Here is a 22,144-nt window from a genome sequence, read left to right on the forward strand (position 1 = left end):
ACCGCGACCCGCCTATCCCTGCAGCATGGCGGGGTTCAACCCGAGCCGCACGCTACCTCGTCCCAAGGTTTTCCCTGTGTCTACGCAGGTTTTACCTGGGCCAAACTTATCTAGTTTTAGTCTAGGATAGTCAGTAAGGGGAGTTAGTCTCGGCGCCAATCGCAGCCATGACTGGCCAATCCCCTCCCAGCACATGATGCATGATACCTCTCCTGCATGGCTAACACTCTCTCTGCATGATCAGAGCGTACAGGCGCACTAAGTCTCCTCCCTAACCCTGACCCCTCCCTAACACACTTAGTTTTTAGTTAGTTTAGGAAAAAATAAATAAAATTTAAAAAAAAATGTTTCACGAAAACTTTCTCATTAAAATTTGGCCTTGAAATTTTCTCCCATCGCGTCCGAATAAGTTTCACTTCAAAAATCTAAAAATTTCGTTCGGTTCGTTTTATTTTAAATCTGTATAATTTGTAGACAGGTGTACGAAGAGGTTGTTGCGTTGTCGCGTTCCCCGCCCCGTGGGGGGACGCACCACAACGCCGAATTACCACAACGCCGAAATACACTAACGCCGAAAAATGGCATTGCAGGACTGCCACAAAGGTTAGGTTAGGTTAGGTTAGACTAGGTTATGTTAGACTAGGTTAGGTTAGACTAGGTTAGGCTAGGTTACGTTTGGCTAGGCTAGGATAAGCTAGGTTAAGTTAGGTTAGGTTATATTACGCTAGGTTAGATTAGGTAAGGTTAGGTTTGATTGTGGTATTTCGGCGTTAAGGTACATTTAAGAAACACACACAAATTCATTCAGTTGTTATTTCGGCATTGTGGTTCACAGCAGTTTTCTAGCTGTCGGCGTTGTGGTCAATTTTGACATTCGGCGTTATGGTATTTCGGCTTTGTGGTAACGACCCTCCCGTGGTGGCTGACACGCGCGGTCATAGCACGAGCACGTGCAGGGGCCGGGAGGGGGTGGGGGGAAGGAGGGGTCACTCCAGGAAGCCGCAGACCTGAGTCGCTATAAAGGCGCCTCTTCCTCCAGGACTGGCGTCACTCCTGGGCGAAGCACGGCGCTCCACGGGTGAGTATAAGCCTGGTCTTGCGCAACATGTGATGCTTAGAGACCTGCAACATTCGCGGTTTCGATGGCCTTCAGGATAGACTGCACATACCCCTGTACATTCGGGCAAATAACGGAAGTTCATTGGCTGCCGACTTATAAGTCGTCTCAGCTGGTTTGTCTGTGGTTCGATCCTTCTTTTGTTGAGGGTTTATAACTGGTTGAGTTTCATCCAGATGAACAGTAAGCCAATAGCAAAATTATCTAAGAGGTATATGTGTTTGAATTCTAGCCTATCACCGAATGAATCCGCGAATTTTGCAGGTCTCTACAGTGATGCTATCTGTTGGGTGGGCCCGTAACTACTAGCAAAAGAAACTCGCCACCCAGAGAAATGTTTGTTTGCCTCAACAAAATATTTGTTTGTATATGGTGAAATAAATATATTTTGTTAATTCAAACAAATATTTTGTAGTAGGTAGGAAAGATTCTGTTGACCCAAAAAAAATTATTTCGTCAACTCAAATGTGTATTTGGTTAGGTGTAACAAATTATTTTTGTTACTTACCGAGTTTGGTTAGACTAAAAAAAAATATTTTGTTCCACTAAGTAAATATTTGTTTCGCCATATATAAACAAATATTTGTTTGATTCAAACAAACTTTTTTCTCTGTGGCGGACGCGAGGTTCAGATCCCTTCTTGACGTCTAATGGCTCAGTAGAAGAGATTTTAAATGGGCAAAGAGAACTCTGCATACTGGTTTTAATAAAAAAACAACATATTCTTTATAAATGTGAAGGCGATGCAGTATTTCTGGTAGGCCACATCAAAAAAATGTGTGGCTGTCAAATTAAAGTTAATTTATTTTTTACTGGTCCCAGTCTCGGCAAATCAGAGTTTCTCCCCCGTGGTAAGGACTCACGGTTTCATTTTGCGATACCCTACAATTCACATACTTACGGCCCTGTCGCACTGTCAAATATTTGTCTCCAATAGGATATTTGACAATAGATTTGGAGGAGAAATATTGGACGGAAAATCGCTTCCAATTTTCTCCATCAAATATATTTGGACAGATAACCTCAATCATGTTTTTAATCATGTATAGTTTAATTTTTGTCTGAGCTATCTCAAACTTTTCAATTTTTTCCCCCTCAATTCTGAAATTAAATAATGCATCACAGTGATGGACTGATATTTAAAATTTACTATTATGTTTCTGTGTTTTTAAATTATTTAAACATGGATTATTTAAAATCACTATAACATTAGTTACATGATGAAATAAAATTTCAGATGTTTTTTTGAGTTATAGAAATATAATTTACTTCTTACGCATTAAATGTTTTCGCATATGACATTCATATTAAATTTATTTTAGTTAATAAATATCGCAGGCTTTCGCGGCCATTGTCTGAAGTTGCTTGGCTTCTGGGTTGTAGCCACGTCCAAGGCGAATATATCACCGTCGTTTCGGTCGACGTTGCAGTCGCCATCAGCAGGGTTGGCTAGTGCATGGGTAGGAGAGCCGATTCCAATAACTATATTCCACTAGTAATTGCATTGTTGACCGAAACGTCAGTGATATAATGGAATATATTTAGTGTAATCTGCTCTCCTACCCATGTTTTAACACACAGGTAGTACCGTGATCATTTCGCGAAAAATGCGTGCCCATTCTTATAATTCAAACTTCCGAATACGTGTCGTGCGTTTAAGGTTGTATGTCCTGTATCAGATCGTTATAATTTTATTTTACGTTCAACATGGTTAAACTTGCCGACTTTTTAATATCCTGAAATTTCACAAAATGGAATGGAATGTAAAACTGGAACTTTTTAAGTTTAAAGTCAATTTTGCTAGCTGCTGTGTGATGTGGTAAAATTTATTTCAGAAAATAAAAACTAAATTTTACCTGGCCTTTGAAAATCATCAGAATTTGTATGATTTTGAATAGGCAAAATAGAATAATATTATTTTTTCTGAAATAATTTTAAACCGTACCACGCCTTCAAACCCAAAGATTTTCAGTTATTTATTCAAAAAATTCAGCACAACAGTTGAAACGTGTTTTTTTTCTCGTTTCAACTGTTGTGCTGAATTTTTTTTAATTCAATATTTTTGTGCTGTCATCATTTGTGGGGGGTTTTCGTTCCCTTAGTCCATTTTTCATTGTTTTTCTTTGTTTGTTGACCATATTCCTGTTATGGAATATTATGTGGCGTTTATATCCTGTTGACAACAGCAATATTTTTGCTTAATTTGTGTTTTTGTCTTTTGGGTATTTTTTAGTTTTCTTCTACAGAAAAAGTGCTTAGCAATGGCGTATGTCCAAAAGCTTACATCAAGTTACAATCTCATTGCTCGCTGCAGAAGCAACCGAGTCACTATCTCTGGGCGCTGTTTTTCAGCCAGTTCTGTTGTATCCTGTCCTGGGAACTCACGCGAAATTTTCATTTTCTTCAAAATCATGATTTTAGAATTTTGTTGGTGAACATTAAACAACATTCTCAACAAAACACACAAAAAATGGAGCACTAATTTTCAAGTAACGTTATCAAAATATTTTAAGATATTTGCTAACAATTTTGTTCGGAAAGTCTATATCCAGTGGGTTTTTTGTGATGTAGTATGGAAGTATTTTCTTGAAAGTGCAGAAACGGTTTATCCCCTGAATTCAATTATGAGGGGAGAAGAAATAACCTAAAACAATAATACAGAATATTAAAATAAATTTCTACAAATTGTATTTGAACTATTTTAGGAATATAAAATAGTTTTCATTATAGTAAAAATTAATATTTGTAATTAAGTTTGAAATTATTATGAATAAATAATTTACTTTCAATTTCATTTGCACAGCCACTTGACTTCTGTTAAGTATGACAACCAGAAAATACAAAAAAAAAAAAAACTTAGAAAAAGGCTAAGAATTTATTTAAATTATAACATTTTATTGCGAAACGTAGTTAAGAATATTCTCACGTCCCCAAGCAAGTCCTATTTCATTTTTTGTTGAAATGAAACTTCTTTGGGTGCGATGAGATCAAAATTTCAAGGCCGAATTTTCAAGCAAAGTTTTCGTGAAACATTGTTGTGAAACTTTCCTGGCGCGAAAAGGATAGAGAATAGGTACTTGGCCAAAGAGATATAAAGAGAGCATTATACTATATACATTGCTGGGCTCGTTTTCTCTCTCCTCTTTGTGCGATGATACGTCCCCTACCCAAAAAAAAAAATAGAACCGAGAGAGATAAAAGAACGAAAGAATAAGACAGAGTGTGTGCACAAGCACTTGTTCCATTGTTCCAGAAAATAGATATAGGTATCCTATACATACAGCTGTGAATACATTGAATTTTATATTTGCTACCAGCGCGCTCGCATTCTTCCTTGTTCAACCAGCAGCGTAGAGAGCGCTGTTGAGAAAGTCCCTGCATTTTCCGCATAGATAGCACTATCTGTTATGAATTGTATATTTCGTTCAGAGGTTTTGCGTGTTCCAAATGGCAGAATTGTTTGAAGAAACGGTAACACGCACAGTTTTTTTTTTCTCTATGGTTTAAGTATTTCAACAGTGAGTAATATTTACTGTTAATTAATTATTATTACAAAATTGTCTTCTTTATCTCTCACACTCTCTCTCTCTCTCTGCCTTTTTACAACTTACGATGTACTTAAGAGTCAATATTTGAATTGCCGAAGAAGTTTCTCTCTTGTCACGTGTACTGGGTTATACGCTCTCTTTTTGTTCGAATATGAACGAATTTTCTTGAAAATAACATTTAAAATTTGTATTTTTTTTTCACGTGATATACGTTATCGAAGTAACACACGCGTATGAAGTGCGCTTTTATATTCACTACCACGCCATGAAATCATTGTGTTGCAACTTAAACTTTCACTGAAGCGCGTTGACGATGAGTGTGGACTTGCACGGCGGTTCAGTTTGTTGCGCATAAGGGCGAAAATTACATTCAACTTGGTATTACCCGCTGTAGCAAGAAGTACTCCCAATTTAGCGAGTCCGAATAATTATATATATTTGGAGAGTATGTTTATACAGCATGTCCACAAAAAATGTTCCGCTTAAAAATTATAATAGTATCAACTGTAAACGCTGTAGAGTTTCGGTTCAAGGTCACAATTAAAGAGGAACTCAAACAGTTTTAGATAAGCCCATGCGCGAGTACTGCTTTGTTGTTTTCTCGCTTGCAGCGCCACCTACGCAAAATGGTGACTCCTGAGCGTAATTAGTAGAGGGTGAACCTGCAAACATCATTCGGCAACAGGATGGAGTGGTTGAACGTCGAAGTCCCTGACCGTTTGATTGGTCGTAATGGTCGAGACGACAGAGCTGTTTTTCTCTGGCCTCCGCGCTCACCTGACATAACAACATGCGATTTTTTTTTTCCTTTGGGGATTCATAGAATATCTTGTCTACGTTTCGCCGCTACCTAATGATTTGCCAGAGTTGGGACACGGAACTGAATAGGCTATTGCTTCCATTACTCCGGGCGTGTTAACCAAAGTGTGGGAAGAATTGGACTTTAGGTTGGATGTGTGCCGTGTAACTAGAGGTGCGCATATTGAACATTTGTAAGAAAAACTAGGTTAGTTTACTTTCAATTTTATGTATGATTTGTTGTGAATAGTCTAAATTAAACTGTTTTAATATAGGTACATTGCAACTGTGATTTTCTTTTATGGACACCCTGTCTTTACTTAATTAATACGGTTTTTTTAACTTTCCAATCACAAAAGTTATATGAATTTATTTAAGGCCCCCGCCAACACATTCGATGTGCAGAGCTTCAAGAAAAACTACTTGACTACTCAAGATATCCGAAGAGGGTCTGTTTACGAAAATCATTTAAGAATTCTCTGAGGGTCGATAAGTAGTATTTTTTTCGGATTAAGTTTTCAAGCTGTATTTTAGAAGAGTTAAAATGGCTAAAAGGCGTGTTTTCAGGGTGAATTTTATGCATTAAACGACCGGTAATGATTAGAGCCACGGAAATTTCGCGGATTCATTTAGTCGCAAGCTAGAATGCAAACATCCACACTGTCGCACTGTTTTCATGATTGGACCGCAGTTATCTGGACACGCCCCTCTACGACCAACGATGTCCAGCTAGGAGAGAAGTAAGCGAATCAGGTAGTGCCAAATAACAAGGATAAAAATGTTCTCTCTAAGAAATCAACCAATGGGAAAGTAAACATGGGTCGAGCATACCTATAACTTTGAATTCTATCCTGAGGCCAGAAGATTCCGCGAAATTTCCGGGACTCTAGTAATGATTCTTGAAAGCACTTAAGGGACTTGCGTTATACCTTTATCATAATTTCTCCGCCATATAATGTTGCAGTCATCGCTTCAATTTAACAGTTGTCCTGTGTCTACGAGAATACTGTGGGCCAGTTCACAGTCTTGCGCTTAAAGGCGACACTGCGCTAGAAGCACCAGCGAGCGTCGCACTTACCATCCCGTATCACTGGCCCTGACTGGGCTAAATACTCAGTGTCATCTCGATAAACGTATTTTACATATGCTCAAATAACCATAGCCACGTGTGTGCAAAGTTATCTTATATTTCTTATCTTTTTTGTAGTATTACTAGAGACCTGCAAAATACGTGGATTCATTCGGTGATAGGCTAGAATTCAAACACATATACCTCTTAGATAATTTTGCTATTGGCTTACTGTTCATCTGGACGAATCTCGACCAGTTGTAAACCCTCAACCAAAGAAGGATCGAATCACAGACAAACCATCTGAGACGACTTACAAGTCGGCAGCCAATGAACGTGCGTTATTTGCCCGAGTGTAGATACAGGGGTATGTGCAGTCTATCCTGAAGGCCATCGAAACCGCGAATTTTGCAGGTCTCTAAGTATTGCAAACTATTTCTTGGCGACTGGTTTAGAAAGTGATATTTTGTAAAAATACAGAGTTTCTTTTCTGTGTGGTGACATACCAAGTGGAGCATCACTGGACTGCATTGAGAATCTGTGGATCTGCGGTGGCGCAGTGGTCTGAACACACGTCTCTCACGCGGTGACCTGGGTTCGATCCCCGATGGGTCCTCGCTCAAATTTACGCCGGGACGGAGCTGTTTGTATTCCTTGGCTGGCCTCTTTTTACCCGTTCTTGGGTCATGTCGTCGAGACAATGGCCCTCACAAGGGTGGTTCTGGCTGGACCCCTGGGCCCAGGGCACAGTCCCGTTTATATATTATACATACTCGCTGTGGTTATTTTAAAGTAAAATAATGTTATAAATAAAGCTTAGTTTGGACTTACAAAATAGTAACCATAATTTTACTCTGTATTTTCAGGTTAAGGGGGTGCCTCCCATTTCAGGTCATGATTTTATATTTATATTTATCACTGATCAACTTGTAGACTTTTTCAATTGTTTAACTTTCACGAAATGAAAAAATATATACAGCGCATACTTTTTTTATGATTAGCTGCTAAAGTTACATTTTTAACGTTTTTGGGTTGTACAAATAAGGAGAACTTAATGTATTGCAGAACTGACACTTTTTAGGTTTAACTGCAATGAAACTGGCTACTTCATGATATGTTTTGCATTTCTATCACAAAAAACTCATTTAATGTTTGTTTGCTGTCAAAATCGTAACAAATTTGAGAATTTTGAAATGCCAGGTAAAATTAATTAATATTTTCTGAAAGAAATTCAAACCATTCCTTGAAGTAGCCAGTGGCATTTCAGTTAAACCTAAAAAGTTTCATTTCAGCATTAAATTAAATTCTCCTTATTTGTACAACCCAAAAAACGTTAAAAATGTAACTTTGGCAGCTAATTATGCAAAAGGTATGCGCTGTATATGTTTCTCATTTCGTGAAAGTTAAACAATTAAAAAAGTCTACAAGTTTACCTGTAATTACTGTAAATATAAAATCTTGACCTGAAATAGGAGGCACCCCCTTAAATAACATTCTAAAAAGAGTGTAGGTAAGAAATAACCTTACAATTATAATGTAGCACGTGACTGTAAAATTGTAGGGAGGGGCATTTTTCTGATCCTGGGTTTGGGGGGGGGGGGGGGGGGGGGTTGTCTCCGATTCCGGGTCCAGGGCCCGTAGTCGAATGTGGGGGCCATGGCTGAGACGCATGCGCTGTTGCAGATATTTTAATGTATACAGACAGAAGCAAAATGCCAAAGAGCACGTTTGGACGTTATTCAAAGCAAAGCAAAGCTTGATCGTATATTTTCTTTATCTTAAGTGAATGGAAAACACAGACATGGCCCAAATTACCGTGCGGTAATTTGGATACTTATTTCGTGTTTTCCGGAAGATGTGAGATTTCTCGCTAGAAATATTTTACTAATTTTTGCTGTCATTTGGAAAGAGATGAGAGAAGCGTGTTTCGGATATGTAGGATTTTGTTGGATACTCAGTTATTATGTACTAAAATTCCTAGGAAAATTGAAAGATTTTGAAAGTCAACAGAGATATGGAAAGTTTCTTAGTTTATAGAAAATTATAAATAATTGTTGGTAGTACTTATTTTAATTTATATTCATATCGTCACCCTTTTCATTAAGTTACAAAAGAAAATCGTCATATTTATACTGTCATAGGGAATAGTTTCTGATATTTTTATTTATTTATCGTTGCTGATTCCTTGAATTCTCAATTCTACAATGAATCAAACACCCAGATTTACGATTTTGAAACAGCGAGGATTTAATTAATTTCATGCCAAGATTATAACTATGTGTTTTTAAGAAAAGTTATTTTCAACCTACTATCATATGCGTTAAAAAAATATTATATTTTTAGAATCTCTCCCTGTTATTGTTTTTATCTCTTACTCTCTAAAGCCAAAGACAATTATATTTTATATTATTTGTGCTGAATTAAGCTATCAATTATCAGCAAATGGAGTATTGTATTTATTTAAACTATATTTAAAAGCAATACATCTGCAGCTTATCACAAACTGATACCGTGGCCCCTAATTCAGCCACCTATCTCTCCGGGCAGATAATCAATAGCACACACACACACACACACACACACACACACATACCCCTCCCCCCCCCCCCCCCCCACCAGCAGGTTTTACTTTTACACTCCACCCAAACATAAAATTTTACAAATTCAAGCTTATTTATTATATGTTTTAAAACTGCACATTATACAACTAAATACTGAGGTTTTTCAATACACAGGCTATTTGTATTTTTTCTTAGTTAAATTTAATAATTGGCTGTTGCAGTTAATACGGCTGTTATAGCTACAGTAATAAAACATAAGTTATAGTATACTGTATATTGTTAAAAATAAGTTTTAAATCTATATTTAAAGTATTTTGTTAAAGGCCTAATATTTTTAAGCGCACTTCAATAGTTAGTATAAACTAAAATTTGCCCTTAACATGTATTTTGGAAAATCATATCATTACTATTCGTTAAATAAACTTATTTCTTTCCGTCCCTCAAATTTTTTCTCAATTTTTTTTTTGCGCCTCAAATTCTTCCGCCCTTTAATAATTGGTGCTCTTCGCGGATGTCCGGTTGGCCCGTTTGTAAATCGGAGCCTGCTGATAGTTCTCAGTCACTATAGTATATCTTCACTTTTTTGACGTGACAATGTCTAATAAATCGATGAACGCCGGCTGCACACACGAAAAAGTGTCCCGTTACGCACGTTGTCCCGTTACGCTGTGTCCCGTTACGCTCATTGTACGCTTGCGCCGCATCTATCTCTCTTCAATTCGATTGGAACAATCATCGATTTGACTTTTTCGAAGACACATTAAACTTGAAACACTCCCATTCGTTTCCTACTTTTCCTATCATCGTCCTATCCTCAACAAAATAACACAGATTGGAAGAAGTTAAATAGCAAACATGTATAAAAGTTATAGTTAAAATAATCTCTTCGTTAAAGTAATAAACATATTTAAATTAATGAGTGCAAATGAAAGTAAATTTATCAATTAAATTGTAGATTTCATCTCACTCCTTCTTTGTATCCATACAAAATAGTGATAATTCAATAAAAATGGTTCAATTTTATTCATAAAAGTATGCAATCATTTCATCAATGTTTTGTTATGACGTCACGTTAAACTATCGTCCGTAAACCGACTTTACAGACAACCAATTTTTTTTTGCATAATATTGTTTCAACCGCTTTTCTCAGAGCGCACAATGTAGGTCTCTCAAGAAAACACAACGTAAGATCATCAAAAATCAAATATGAAAAATTTGATTTAGAGTAGAAACTGCCAGTCGCTCCGGTTCAATCACGTGACCGGACACCGGCCTCAGCTCGGATACCACACGATGAGCGTACGAAGTTTCTCTGTAAGAATTCCAGTATAAGGAGCAGAACCATTATCGTTAGGGGGCCAATTCCACCTCATGGACGTGTTTACGCTCTGACTCGTCTCCACCCAGATACGTGAGAGTTCTCGAGAGCGTTTATCAGTTGACTGATCTTTTTACAGTGGCCGTTCCGGTCCGACGTCCAAGGAAACCGCTATTTCTGCCGCTCGCTCAAGTGCGTGTTGTGTTCTGTGGTTGAACCCAGCCCTCAGGAACGTTGGTGTGTTTTCCCTGTGGTTCCCCAGCGCTTTCCAGGAACACTGTGGCCGGTTTTTCCATTCCGTCAAAACCCCAGCCTGCACGCCAGGTCTCTCTGGAATGGGCCCGACCACAGTGCACATTGGTTAAATAGTGCGACACGACGTGAATCATTTTAGGGCTGGAAAACACTACGATCTTAAAGTAAAAATAATTTCATCCCACGAAATAAAAATTTAATTTTTTGGCCACTTGCAATCCCCATTGCTTCGCAGCAATATTTTCAGAAATACTGTATACAAAAACGCCTAAACGAAACTTTCAGGAACCAAACCCGGAGGTTGGGGGTCGCAGTGAGCGACCTGGGACTCCTTCACGGGCCTCGGGGTTCGATGCCAAGTCTTGGCACTCGTTCCTCAGGCCCGCAGCGCCGATGATGAAACCCCTGTCAGACAGTCGTGATGACTGCTTTGGGTTGCAATAATTCTGAGCCCTGTACATAGAACAGAAGTACTCCTGTGAAATTACGGATGTTTAAAAATTTGACCTTTTACATGAAAAACAACTGTGTCACTACAATAAAAGTGTTCGCAGTTATACTGGCTTTCGGAATCTTACCCGGACATTAATGCTTTGTGTTGTCTCGATACCTTCAACGGTTAAAATTTATTTGTAAACTGTTGTCCTGAACAGCTTCGCAGAATTAACCACGCACATTAACAACAATGATAAAACAAAATGAAGTCAATTATTGACTATTCGATTATCTTTTCCGTGGTTTGAATGGTATGCTTGAATGGAACATCCACTAAAATATACAATTTTGTGCCAATTTTCGTAAGAAATACTCAGTGTTATCTCAAAATTAACGTATTTCATATATGCAAAACTAACTATAGTCATGTGTTGTACTGAGTTACGATATCTTCCTTGTATTTTTTCTTGGCAACTGGTTTCCAAAGTAAGCTTTGGTAAAAGTACAGAAAATATTTTTTTTCTGTGTATACTGATAAGTAGTTTTGAAAATATTTGTCGACAGTTCGATGATGTGGTTATAGTTTTCAACGTACAAACGATGCCAACGGGAACGATTGTGGTTTAGTGATAAGATCACCAACTCCTCCATCCTCTGAGATGTCCGGTTCATTTCCCGGCGGGGTGAAATCTTAATTTTGGTTTCGCAATTTGGGAAACGTGACGGACGTTGCCATGAGTAAGTGGGTTTTCGCGGGGTACTCCTGTTTTCCGCACCAACCCATTCCGTCGCTGCTTCTTCTCAACGGACTCATCCCTCAATCCGGATCTTGAGACCTCGACTTGAACGTGACGTGAGAACCCTAACTCAATTCCAGCCCATTCCATTTCGCTACGTTAAATGCTGAGTCACATTTTATTAGCTTTCCGGGTGTAATTAAAGGCATTGTTTGGTAACCGTTTCGTAATTTTTTTACATATTTTTTTAATTCTCTCCCTGTTATTGTTTTTATCTCTTACTCTCTAAAGTCAAATACAGTATATTTTATATTGTTTGTGCTAAATTAAATTTTCTGTAATGGCGTGCAGATTTCGCGAAAAGATTTCGAGACTAGATGAAAGTTAAAACACCGTAAAACCGTCTGTGTTTCGTGATTGGGTGAGTTTCTCCCAGGCACATATCGATTGTAACAACACCAATCACAGTGATTCAGTGCGGAAGTAAACGCGTCCTGAGTGGCTCGGTCAAATAAGGCAACGACTTCTCTCGCAGACGGCCGCCAATCACAAGGAAGAAACCACAGGTGCGGGTATATCTTGTTGTAGTCTAATACGTGTTCAGATCTTTTCGCGAAAAATGCCTGCCCCTAATTATCTGCAAATTGAGTATGGTATATATTTAAAGTATATATATTTTAACTATATTCAAACGCAATACACCGGACGAATTCGCAGATTCATTTCGCGACAGTCTAAAATTCAAACCCTTTACATTGAATCTGCGACTGCAATTCACCCTCAGCTCATGAGCTCATCACCTCGAGATTGCACAGACTGTGGAGTCTATCCTGGAGGTCACTGAACCCGCCAATGTTTCCATTCCCCACCTAATATTGAATAGTTCATAAGTTTTTTCTTTTAATAATATGTTCTTAGTTCAACCATTTTGTCACGTACCAATTGTAAAACAGCCAATGTCTGAGTGTGGCCGTGAATAAATAAATAAATAAATAAATGGAGTAAATTCTGACTTCCTTGCGAACACGAAACGAGTGAAAATACCAAAACTAAGCTCTATAGGAGGGAAAAAGTAATACTACACCTTATCAACGTGTGCAGTGTGGTTGCTCACATATGTTTCATAGCTGTTCTGAAATGTAACTTAGTGCTTTTGATACCTGCGTGTGGAATTGTTTAGCTAATAAATCTAGTTCGCTCTGAAATATGCTTTACGCATAGTGCAATGAAAATGGCCAAAACAAAATACGCAGATTTTGTTCATACAACTTAGTACTATGTTCAGCGATACCTAAATACTGGAATGAATACCAACTATCACAGACAATCAAGGGAAGTCGTACATTTAACATTTCACAATTTCTACCACGAAGCAGACACAGTTATAAATGTTTATAATTAACTTAAGATGATCGGTTAGTGCCGAATCAGTGGAGAAATATCAGTGAGAAGACTGCATTAGAGATAGAGAGATATTTAATAACTTTCTGCGTTAGCAGTACACTGCCGTGTGTTTTATAAACAGCAATACCTACGCAGCTTATTGCTGTCCCCATATCAACAGTCTTGGAGCATTGTGGGTACGCAACCTTTGTTACTTTGTTATTGCCATGGGCGTAGATCCGGGAAGGGGAGGGGGTCTCCGGAAATTTCCGCGGGAAAGATTTTCGCACCTGCTGCCAATAAAATTTATTTCTCAGTGAGGCCAGACGAGATGTAGCCCTCATTTGTTTCCGATATTGCTCCAGACCGTTAAAGAACACGGCACAATTTTTGATGATTTTTTTTAAGTGAAACTTCTTTGCTGAGGGGACTACAATTTTAAAGCACTACAGAGAGGAATAGTTAGGCACGTGGTGGGGGAACCGTTAGAGGGGGAGACGGCAGGGGAGAGGTAGAAATGACGCAGCAGTGATGCTACGGAATTCTCGTAACGCTGCTTGTGTTTGTCTACTCCTCAGTTTCCGTAACGGCTGACGATTGGCGCTACCGTACTTCTTTTATTTAATTTAAAGTATCTGTTTATTCATGTGGAAAAGAGTTACTCATTTGTGCAATGAATGCAATTAACTTTATAAGTATTCTTATGTGAGCAGTGTTACTGAAAATGTAAAAAAAAGATGTATTGACTTAAGGGGTTAGCTTCATTTGTGTAATTTATTTTTGGTATGTGTATGCTGTGATTTTAAATGACAAAAGGACCTATAAATTTGTGAAATAGACTTATAAGTCTAATTTATATTTGAATGAAGTGTTTTGCTTTTCATTTTATTCAGCTGGAGATCGTGATTTAACATCATGCATAAAAATTATAAAAAGGCAGAAGCAGACAAGAGGTATCATCAAAGAAAACGTGGGAATAAACACACAAAAGAATAGTCAAAACGTTCCAGCGTACAGATACGAGATTTCAGAGCGCCAAAAAAAATTATTTTTTTTTTTCATTTGAGATCATACCCACATTCTTTTATTCTCAAAAATTATCTCTTGTTCAATAAAAAAATACTAATAATTTATCTCTTTCTATACCTAAGATGTTTCACTTCTGTCACGGATTGACTCTATGCACGCTTTTTTTTTTTTGCAATAGCATTTTCTTCACATTTAATTTCGTTCCGCCCACACACAGAGAAATCGGCATGACAGGCGACTAACGCCATTCAGCAGTGGGAGCCAGAAATGTGCGTTGTTGCCACGTTGTAATCATTTCTAAGCCCAAGAATAAATACAGGACAGTTTGGCGCTATGTATACATTAAGTACATAAAAAGATGTCCCAGTTATAAATTTTAATAAAATCAACTGTAAGTGTTGAAGAGTTCTGGTACAAGGTCACAATGACCAGCCATGGTAGAGATGGGCGCCATGACTAACTCCCCTATTTTAAAACTAGCTTAGAACAATATGCTATGCATATGACGAAGGTAATAGAGAAATTGGTCGACGAGCTTCCGATTGGCAAGCCACAATTGAGTAAGTCGCCAAATCGTAGTCCCATAAGAAATACTTTGTTCCCGTATGCAGTTTCCATACTTCAGTATGTCCATAAAAGAATGGCCCTGTTATAAATTATAATAGTATCAACTGTAAGCATTGTAGAGTTTTGGTTCAAGGTCACAAGTAAAGAGTAACTCAAACAGTTTTAGATAAGCGCATGCGCAAGTACTGCTTCGTTGTTTTCTCGCTTGCAGCGCCACCTGCGCAAAATGGCGACTCCTGAGCGTAAAGCATTTTGTGTACTGCAATTTGCTAAGAGTGAATTTTTAATTTCATTTGAAGTTTAATTGTGATCCCCCGTGTGGCAAAAACACCCGTCGATGGTGCAGGCAGTTCGAAACGACCGGATGTTTGTGAAGGGAGAAGCACGGGACGACCAGAAGTGTGTGTACCGGATGTTGACCGAGTCGGAGCGTCTGACCTGCGTAGTCCTGAGAAATCTGTTCGGGAAGAAAGTCGTGATCTTCAGTCGCCAAAGACGACCGCGTGGGAGGTTTTAAGAACACGTTTACACATGCGTCCACACCGGTTACAATTGCTACATGCCTTAAAGATAGGTAGGGACACCTGTATTTCGCGAATACATTTCGTGTCAAGGTATTTCACAAAATACTGTAGCTTTTCTCCTGTGTTTATTGGCTGAGGTCGGTGAGAGGTGTCGTCCCGCTCTTGACGGGGCCAATGAGAATGTGGTCACCGGACTGCTGCACCCTCACAATTTGCCATGACTCTTAGAAAAAGCTACAGTGTTTTGTGAAATACTTTGACACGAAATGTATTCGCAAAATACTGGTGTCCCTAAAGATATGTGACTATGGGTGTACGTTGTAACTTTGGGCATGTTTCCAGCGAAAGCGATTTTGAAGTATGCCGCGTGGACTTCGCGCTGGATTTAGCAACACGCCTTCTTCCAACTCCAGCCTTGGATGCCGATGTTCGTGGCGCAGTAGCATCCACGTTGCTGGTTCGGCGCCGGGGTCGGTTGTAAACTTGTGGTCTCACCCAGACACAGTTCACGCTGCAAAACACCAAACAACTAGCCACTTTTGCCAAAAATAATATTAAATAAATAAAGTACAAAGAAAAAATATTTTGTTTTACTTTTATAAAAGATTCCTTAGTAAACCAGCTGCCAAAAAAAGTTTTTTTATACTACAAAAAATGGGTAAATTTGTACAACAGATTACTATGGTTATTTTTGCAAATAAGACATTTTTTTTGGAAAAAATTATTGAATGTTTCTTGTCATGATACGAAACTAGGCATACAATTAGAATTGTTAATTAATGTTTTATAAAAACAAAAAAATTTTAACCATGTAAAATATAATCGAATATTGAACAACTGGACTAAATTTTGTTTTATTGTGCTTTTTAATGTGTGCAGTTAATACTGGAAAGCTACATATTCAGGAAACGGTTTACAAATATCTTTAACTAATGTAGGTACTGGGACAACAAAAGCATTAATGCCTGTGCGAGAAACCAATCCCAGTATTAAAGTGAACATTTTTATAGCGATACAGTTGCTTCCATTTAAATTAAAAATTTTAAACATCTGTAAATTTACATGATTATTACAATTTCATTGGCAAAAAGATTTTATAGTGTAAAGAAAACTTTGATGCTAAAACATTAAAAATATACGTTAGTTGAATGATTCTTGCAATGGGAAGATTTATTCAATTCATTATTTTGGACAGACGCCATTGTTGTTTTGCTATGTTTTTCATAAGTAAAACCCGAATAACCGACAAAGAGATATGAATACAAACATAAAACCAGCCAAAATCAGCTGATATCAAAAGTTAAATGTAAAAACTGCCCCGAGAATTCCGTGAAAGGAATTAGAACAACATCACAGCACAGACGAACACAGTGGACTGACAACGAAGAAACAGTTGTAATAAAAACCGAAAATAGACAAACAACAACTTTGTACAACATAGTGACAGACAGAAAAACCCAACATTGATACTGGGGTCGCATTTGCGTCGCTGTATTGTCAGTGTGTGTTGTTCAGATTATCTGTTTAGTACCATCGTTGAGATCCCCTGCCTGTCGCTACGTTTTACGTCCGTATTTTCTGTTTTTTGTTACAACAGTCTCGTATTTGTCAGCCCAACATTTCCGTCTGTGCTGTGATGTTTTTTTTCCCCTGAATTATTCCTTCCGTGGAATTCTCTGTGCTGTTTTTACATTTGACATGTGAAATCAGTTGATTTTGGCTGGCTTTCTGTATGTATTCATTCTTCTTTATGGTTTTCTCTATGGCACGCAGTGCAAACTAGCAATGGCGTGTGTCCAAATGGCGTATGATTGAAAATAAGTAAAAGAAATGAAACCCAAGTGGTAGAGGGGCTAGGAAACCTACACTGTTAAAATGTTTCACCTTAAGTTTACGAAAAGCGCTGGTTAAAAATTACCCAGAGATATTCGTAAATGTATTTGCAGGTACTTATTTCACTTCCTCTGAGCATTAATCCACAAAAATAATCTCGGTGTATCAGCAAAACTTCAAAAACTTGTAAAGACTACTTGCAAGAACGCTATTATTCCTTCCGCGTTCTTTTTTTTTTTTTTTTGTTTACCCTGATCGTAACGAAAAACAGAGCTCCGAAGATCCAGCTGTCTGAAATCACGGATAACTCTTCATTTACTTCAGGCGAATTCTTCGTTGCAATGTCCGTAAATTTACTGTGATTTCAAAAAAATTCAAGTGAAATTTCAAAAGGCTGCAAGTTATATATATATTTTTTTAATTACAGTAAATTTACGGACATTGCAACGAAGAATTCGCCTGAAGTAAACGAAGAGTTATCCGTGATTTCAGACAGCTGGATCTTCGTTTAAACTGCACCGTATTTAAACTTCGGAGCTCTGTCTTTCGTTGCGATCAGGGTAAACAAAAATCTCGGAAGGAATAATAGCATTCTTGCAAAGTGTAACTTGCAGCCTTGGGCTCGTGGGTTTGAGTTCCGCCCGTGGGTTCGGCTGTTTCCGAGCCGACTCGACCACGTGACGTCACCGCACCGTGAACAGGTCAATCCGGGCTCACGGGGACGCACCACAACGCCGAAATGCCAAATTGATCACAACGCCGACCGCTAGAAAACATCTGTGTACCACAACGCCGAATTACCACAACGCCGAAATACACTAACGCCGAAAAATGTCATTGCAGGACTGCCACAAAGGTTAGGTTAGGTTAGACTAGGTTAGGTTAGACTAGGTTAGGTTAGGCTAGGTTAGGTTAGGCTAGGCTAGGATAGGCTAGGCTAAGTTAGGTTAGTTTATACATATTACGCTAGGTTAGGTTAGGTTAGGTAAGGTTAGGTTTGATTGTGGTATTTCGGCGTTAAGGTACATTTAAGAAACACACACAAATTCATTCAGTTGTTATTTCGGCGTTGTGGTACACAGCAGTTTTCTATCTGTCGGCGTTGTGGTCAATTTTGACATTCGGCGTTATGGTATTTCGGCCTTGTGGTAACGACCCCAGGTTCACCAGTTGAAAAACAAAAGCCAGTTGCTCAGCAGGCCATGCGCACGACTGTGTACACGGCCGGTGAGACACCGGTTCACAGTCGAAATCTTACTCTTTGGAATTTCAGCCAGTGAAATTTCGCGATGAATCTGACATCCCTCGGTAGTTTTAGTAAATAACTATAGTAACTATCAAATGGTTATCACGTGACATCTGACCAGCAATCTGTGAACGCAGTTTTGCAGCATATGAATTAATTTGGGTTATGTCAAATTTGTAGTTTACCATTCTACCCATGAATAGAGACCCGTAAAATTCGCGGGTTCATTTCGTGTTATGCTAAAATTCAAATAATTATACCTTAGTGCTGCTTCTGTCATTGGTTCACTGTTAATCTGGAGGACTGAGGGCCAATTAGAGACCCTCACTCATAGAAGTGTCGAATCACAGGCCACCAAGTCGAGACGACTCACAAGTCAGCAGCCAATGAACAGTTAGCATTTGCCCGAGTGTGTAGAGGATATTGGAGTCTATCCTGGAGGTCATTGAACCCGCGAATTTGTCGGGTCTCTACCCATGAAACATGTATATTATTTTACATTAATTACTATTGACATTTTATTAGCAGGGGCAGGAATTTTTCGCGAAAATATCTGAACACTTATTAGACTGCAACAAGGTATACCCGCACCTGTGGTTTCTTCCTTGTGATTGGCGGCCGTCTGCGAGAGAAGTCGTTGCCTTATTTGACCGAGCCACTCAGGACGCGTTTACTTCCGCACTGAATCACTGTGATTAGTCTTGGTTACAATCGATATGTACCTGGGAGAGACTCACCCAATCACGAAACACAGACGATGCTACAGTGTTTTAACTTCCATCTAGTGCCGAAATCTTTTCGCGAAATCTGCATGCCCCTATTTATAAGTTATAACTTTTAAGGCAGGAATTACGTACACCTGAGCATTGTAATATCTCGACAATACCTTGCCACATATTACTGATAATTATAAACAGTTATCTAGTCCCGCCAACATTTTCACCATACCTTACGCTCATTGGCTGTTGCGCCGTGCGTCCGTAAGAGAAATAAAATGTATTCATTTCCCTTCCATGCGCACTACCTGTCTCCCTTGTACACGACCGTCCTGTGCGCTGTTGTGAACCAGTAGGTTGGAAAACATGGCGGTTAAATGTTGTGCACACGACCTACTGTTCAGCCCCTGTCACACGATGGAAGTTTCTTTGGGAGGTCTTTGAGGGCATCGGGTATGGATGGTTCTGTGAAGAATTAGCAGAGCACTGGCCGCTTTCATGGATGTCTTTGTAATCTGTCGTGTTCGAATTTCTGAGGAAAGTTTCGTAGAAGGTGGGAATTTTAACCCAATCAGTGGTGGAGTGCCTCTAGGGTCAAAAACCGTAATTTTTTTTTGTATGGGGTTGAAATTTTCTTGATTATTGATTTGAAACGCGGTGTACATATCTGTTGAGGCAGTTACAGTACTTATTATGCGACAAATTTGAAAAAACATCCATGTTTATACATAGAGACCGGAAAAATTCGCGGATTCATTTCACGTTAGCTTAAAATTCATATAGTTATACCTCAGTGCTGCCTCTGCTGTTGGCTCACAACTCACCTGGATGACTCTGGGCCAGTGATAAACACTCAACCGAAGCTGTATCGAATCACAGGCCGCTACATTGGGACACCTTCACAAGACAGCAGCCAATGAGAGGGTGACATTTGACCGAGTGTACGTAGAACTATAGAGTTCATCCTAGAGGTCATTGAACCCGCGAATTTTTCCTGTCCCTATTTATACAGTACGTAAAAGTATTATCTACCATAACAAAACCATTCGCACAAGCTAGGCCTACAACAGTCACAATTGTACGTGTGATATTGGCTAGCAGTTTTGTTGGAAGCTTCATAGCGGAGCCTGTATGACGCATTCCATCGTGTGATGCCGGCTTTACTGTTGCTGTTGCTGTTATGTGTTTCAGTCGTGCACCCAGCTTTAAGGGGGAGCTGGTTTGCTGAACGGCCGCAAGATGGCGCAGAAGAACGCGGTGCTCTACCTGTTCGACAGGCCGCTGGAGCCCGTCTTCATGCCCAAGGGCGACAACGAGAAAGGTGTCGTGTTTGACGTCACAGCCGACGGCCTGGTGAGAACTCTACGCATGCATTAGGGGCAGGCATTTTTCGCGAAAAGATCTGAACACTTATTAGACTGCAACAAGGTATACCCACACCTGTGGTTTCTTCCTTGTGGTTGGCGGCCGTCTGCGAGAGAAGTCGTTGCCATATTTGACCGAGCCACGCAGGACGCGTTTACTTCCGCACTGAATCACTGTGATTGGTGTTGTTACAATCGATATGTACCTGGGAGGAACTCTCCCAATCACGAAACACAGACGATGCTACAGTATTTCAACTTGCATCTAGTCCCGAAATCTTTTCGCGAAATCTGCATGCCCCTACGAATGCTGCATGCCTGGATGCGAAGATTCCCTGCTAGCTTCCATATCCGCTGGTTTGAAATTTTCCATTTAGATCTTGTGCAAATCCATGTGGTAGGATTTTTTAATCTGTATATATAATTTATAGAGACCCGGAGATTTCACGGATTCATTTAGTCGCAAGCTAGAATGCAAACCTTCACACTCTCGCACTGTGTTCGTGATTGGACCGCAGTTGTTTGGACACGCCCCTCTACGACCGTGAGCCAATGATGCCCAGTTAGGAGAGAAGTAAGCGAATCAGGCAGTGCCAAATAACCAGGATAAAAATGTTCTCGCTAAGAAATCAACCAATGGGAAAGTAAACATGGGTCGAGCACACCTATAACTTTGAATTCTATCCTGAGGCCAGAAGAATCCGCGAAATTTCGAGGTCTCTAATAATTTACAAGGTGGAGAGACGAACCTATCAGATGAGTAGTGTCGCAGCGACCCTGCCAAGCATAGTATCCCACTGATTCCTACCAAGCATAGTTAAGTAATTTAAAACACTTCAATTATTAGACCCTAACAATTCCTACAAGGAGTAGGAGTTTCTAACTTGTGCAGCATCTACATATTTAACCAATGACTGCATTGTCGGGTTTGCACTTAGAAACGAAGAACCAAGCACGCTGCCTTTTCTTGTCCTGCTTGCATACATATTGTGTGGAAAGCATAGCGCGAGTCGATGAGTAAAATGATAATTGGGTTATTCACTACAGAAAAGTTACAAAACCTAACGCCCTAGTGGAAAAAAATTGTTAAAAATAATATTTACGGTTTGTTATGATAAATTTCATGATAAGGTATAATCGACAATCATGCAGTAACAAATATTGCAGAAGTAGTGGATAAAGTATCGTGTGATAGCTCATGCCATAGCAAGTCCACAGTTGCTTGTATGTATGTAGTCTCAGGCAGCAGTTCTGATACAAGCCTATGTTGCAGTCTGTAAGAAGCCTTCCATCGTGGTTTACGAGTCGTAAGTGGCACCATACGAGTACGAGTCGGACTCGTGAGTCCATTTCGGCGAACTTGGCTCGCAAGCGGACTGGGATATGTTTGCGCACATATGATTCGAGCACTCTCACAACTTTGCCCATAAATTCTAGTATAGCAGATGAGTTTTTTCGAAGCAAGTTGCAGCTATAGTGATCGTTCTAGACGATAGTGGAGTGTATTTTTGAGGAGTAAACAGAAAAATCACGGGAAAGTTTTAGCTAAGAAGTGGTTGCAACAAAGAAACCGATTCAAACACTTGAGTTTTATTTACTTCGTCAGAGTTGACCGTACAGACGATTGCAAATACCGTTTGAGAA

The 22,144-nt window shown here is 39.2% G+C and overlaps 1 protein-coding gene across 1 annotated transcript in view; it reads left to right on the forward strand.

The window, feature by feature from the left end:
- The first annotated feature begins 1,001 nt into the window (after positions 1-1,001).
- The window catches only part of LOC134529131 (phenoloxidase 1-like), a 76,183-nt gene continuing 55,040 nt past the window's right edge, over positions 1,002-22,144 (forward strand). Inside the window, exons 1-2 of the mRNA XM_063362900.1 lie at positions 1,002-1,078; positions 20,328-20,489. Of these exons, the coding sequence (XP_063218970.1) occupies positions 20,376-20,489 (114 nt within the window). The 5' untranslated portion in view covers positions 1,002-1,078; positions 20,328-20,375. The remainder of the gene's footprint in view (positions 1,079-20,327; positions 20,490-22,144) is intronic.

Source organism: Bacillus rossius, chromosome 2 (genome assembly GCF_032445375.1).
Source record: "Bacillus rossius redtenbacheri isolate Brsri chromosome 2, Brsri_v3, whole genome shotgun sequence".
NCBI lineage: Eukaryota > Metazoa > Arthropoda > Insecta > Phasmatodea > Bacillidae > Bacillus > Bacillus rossius.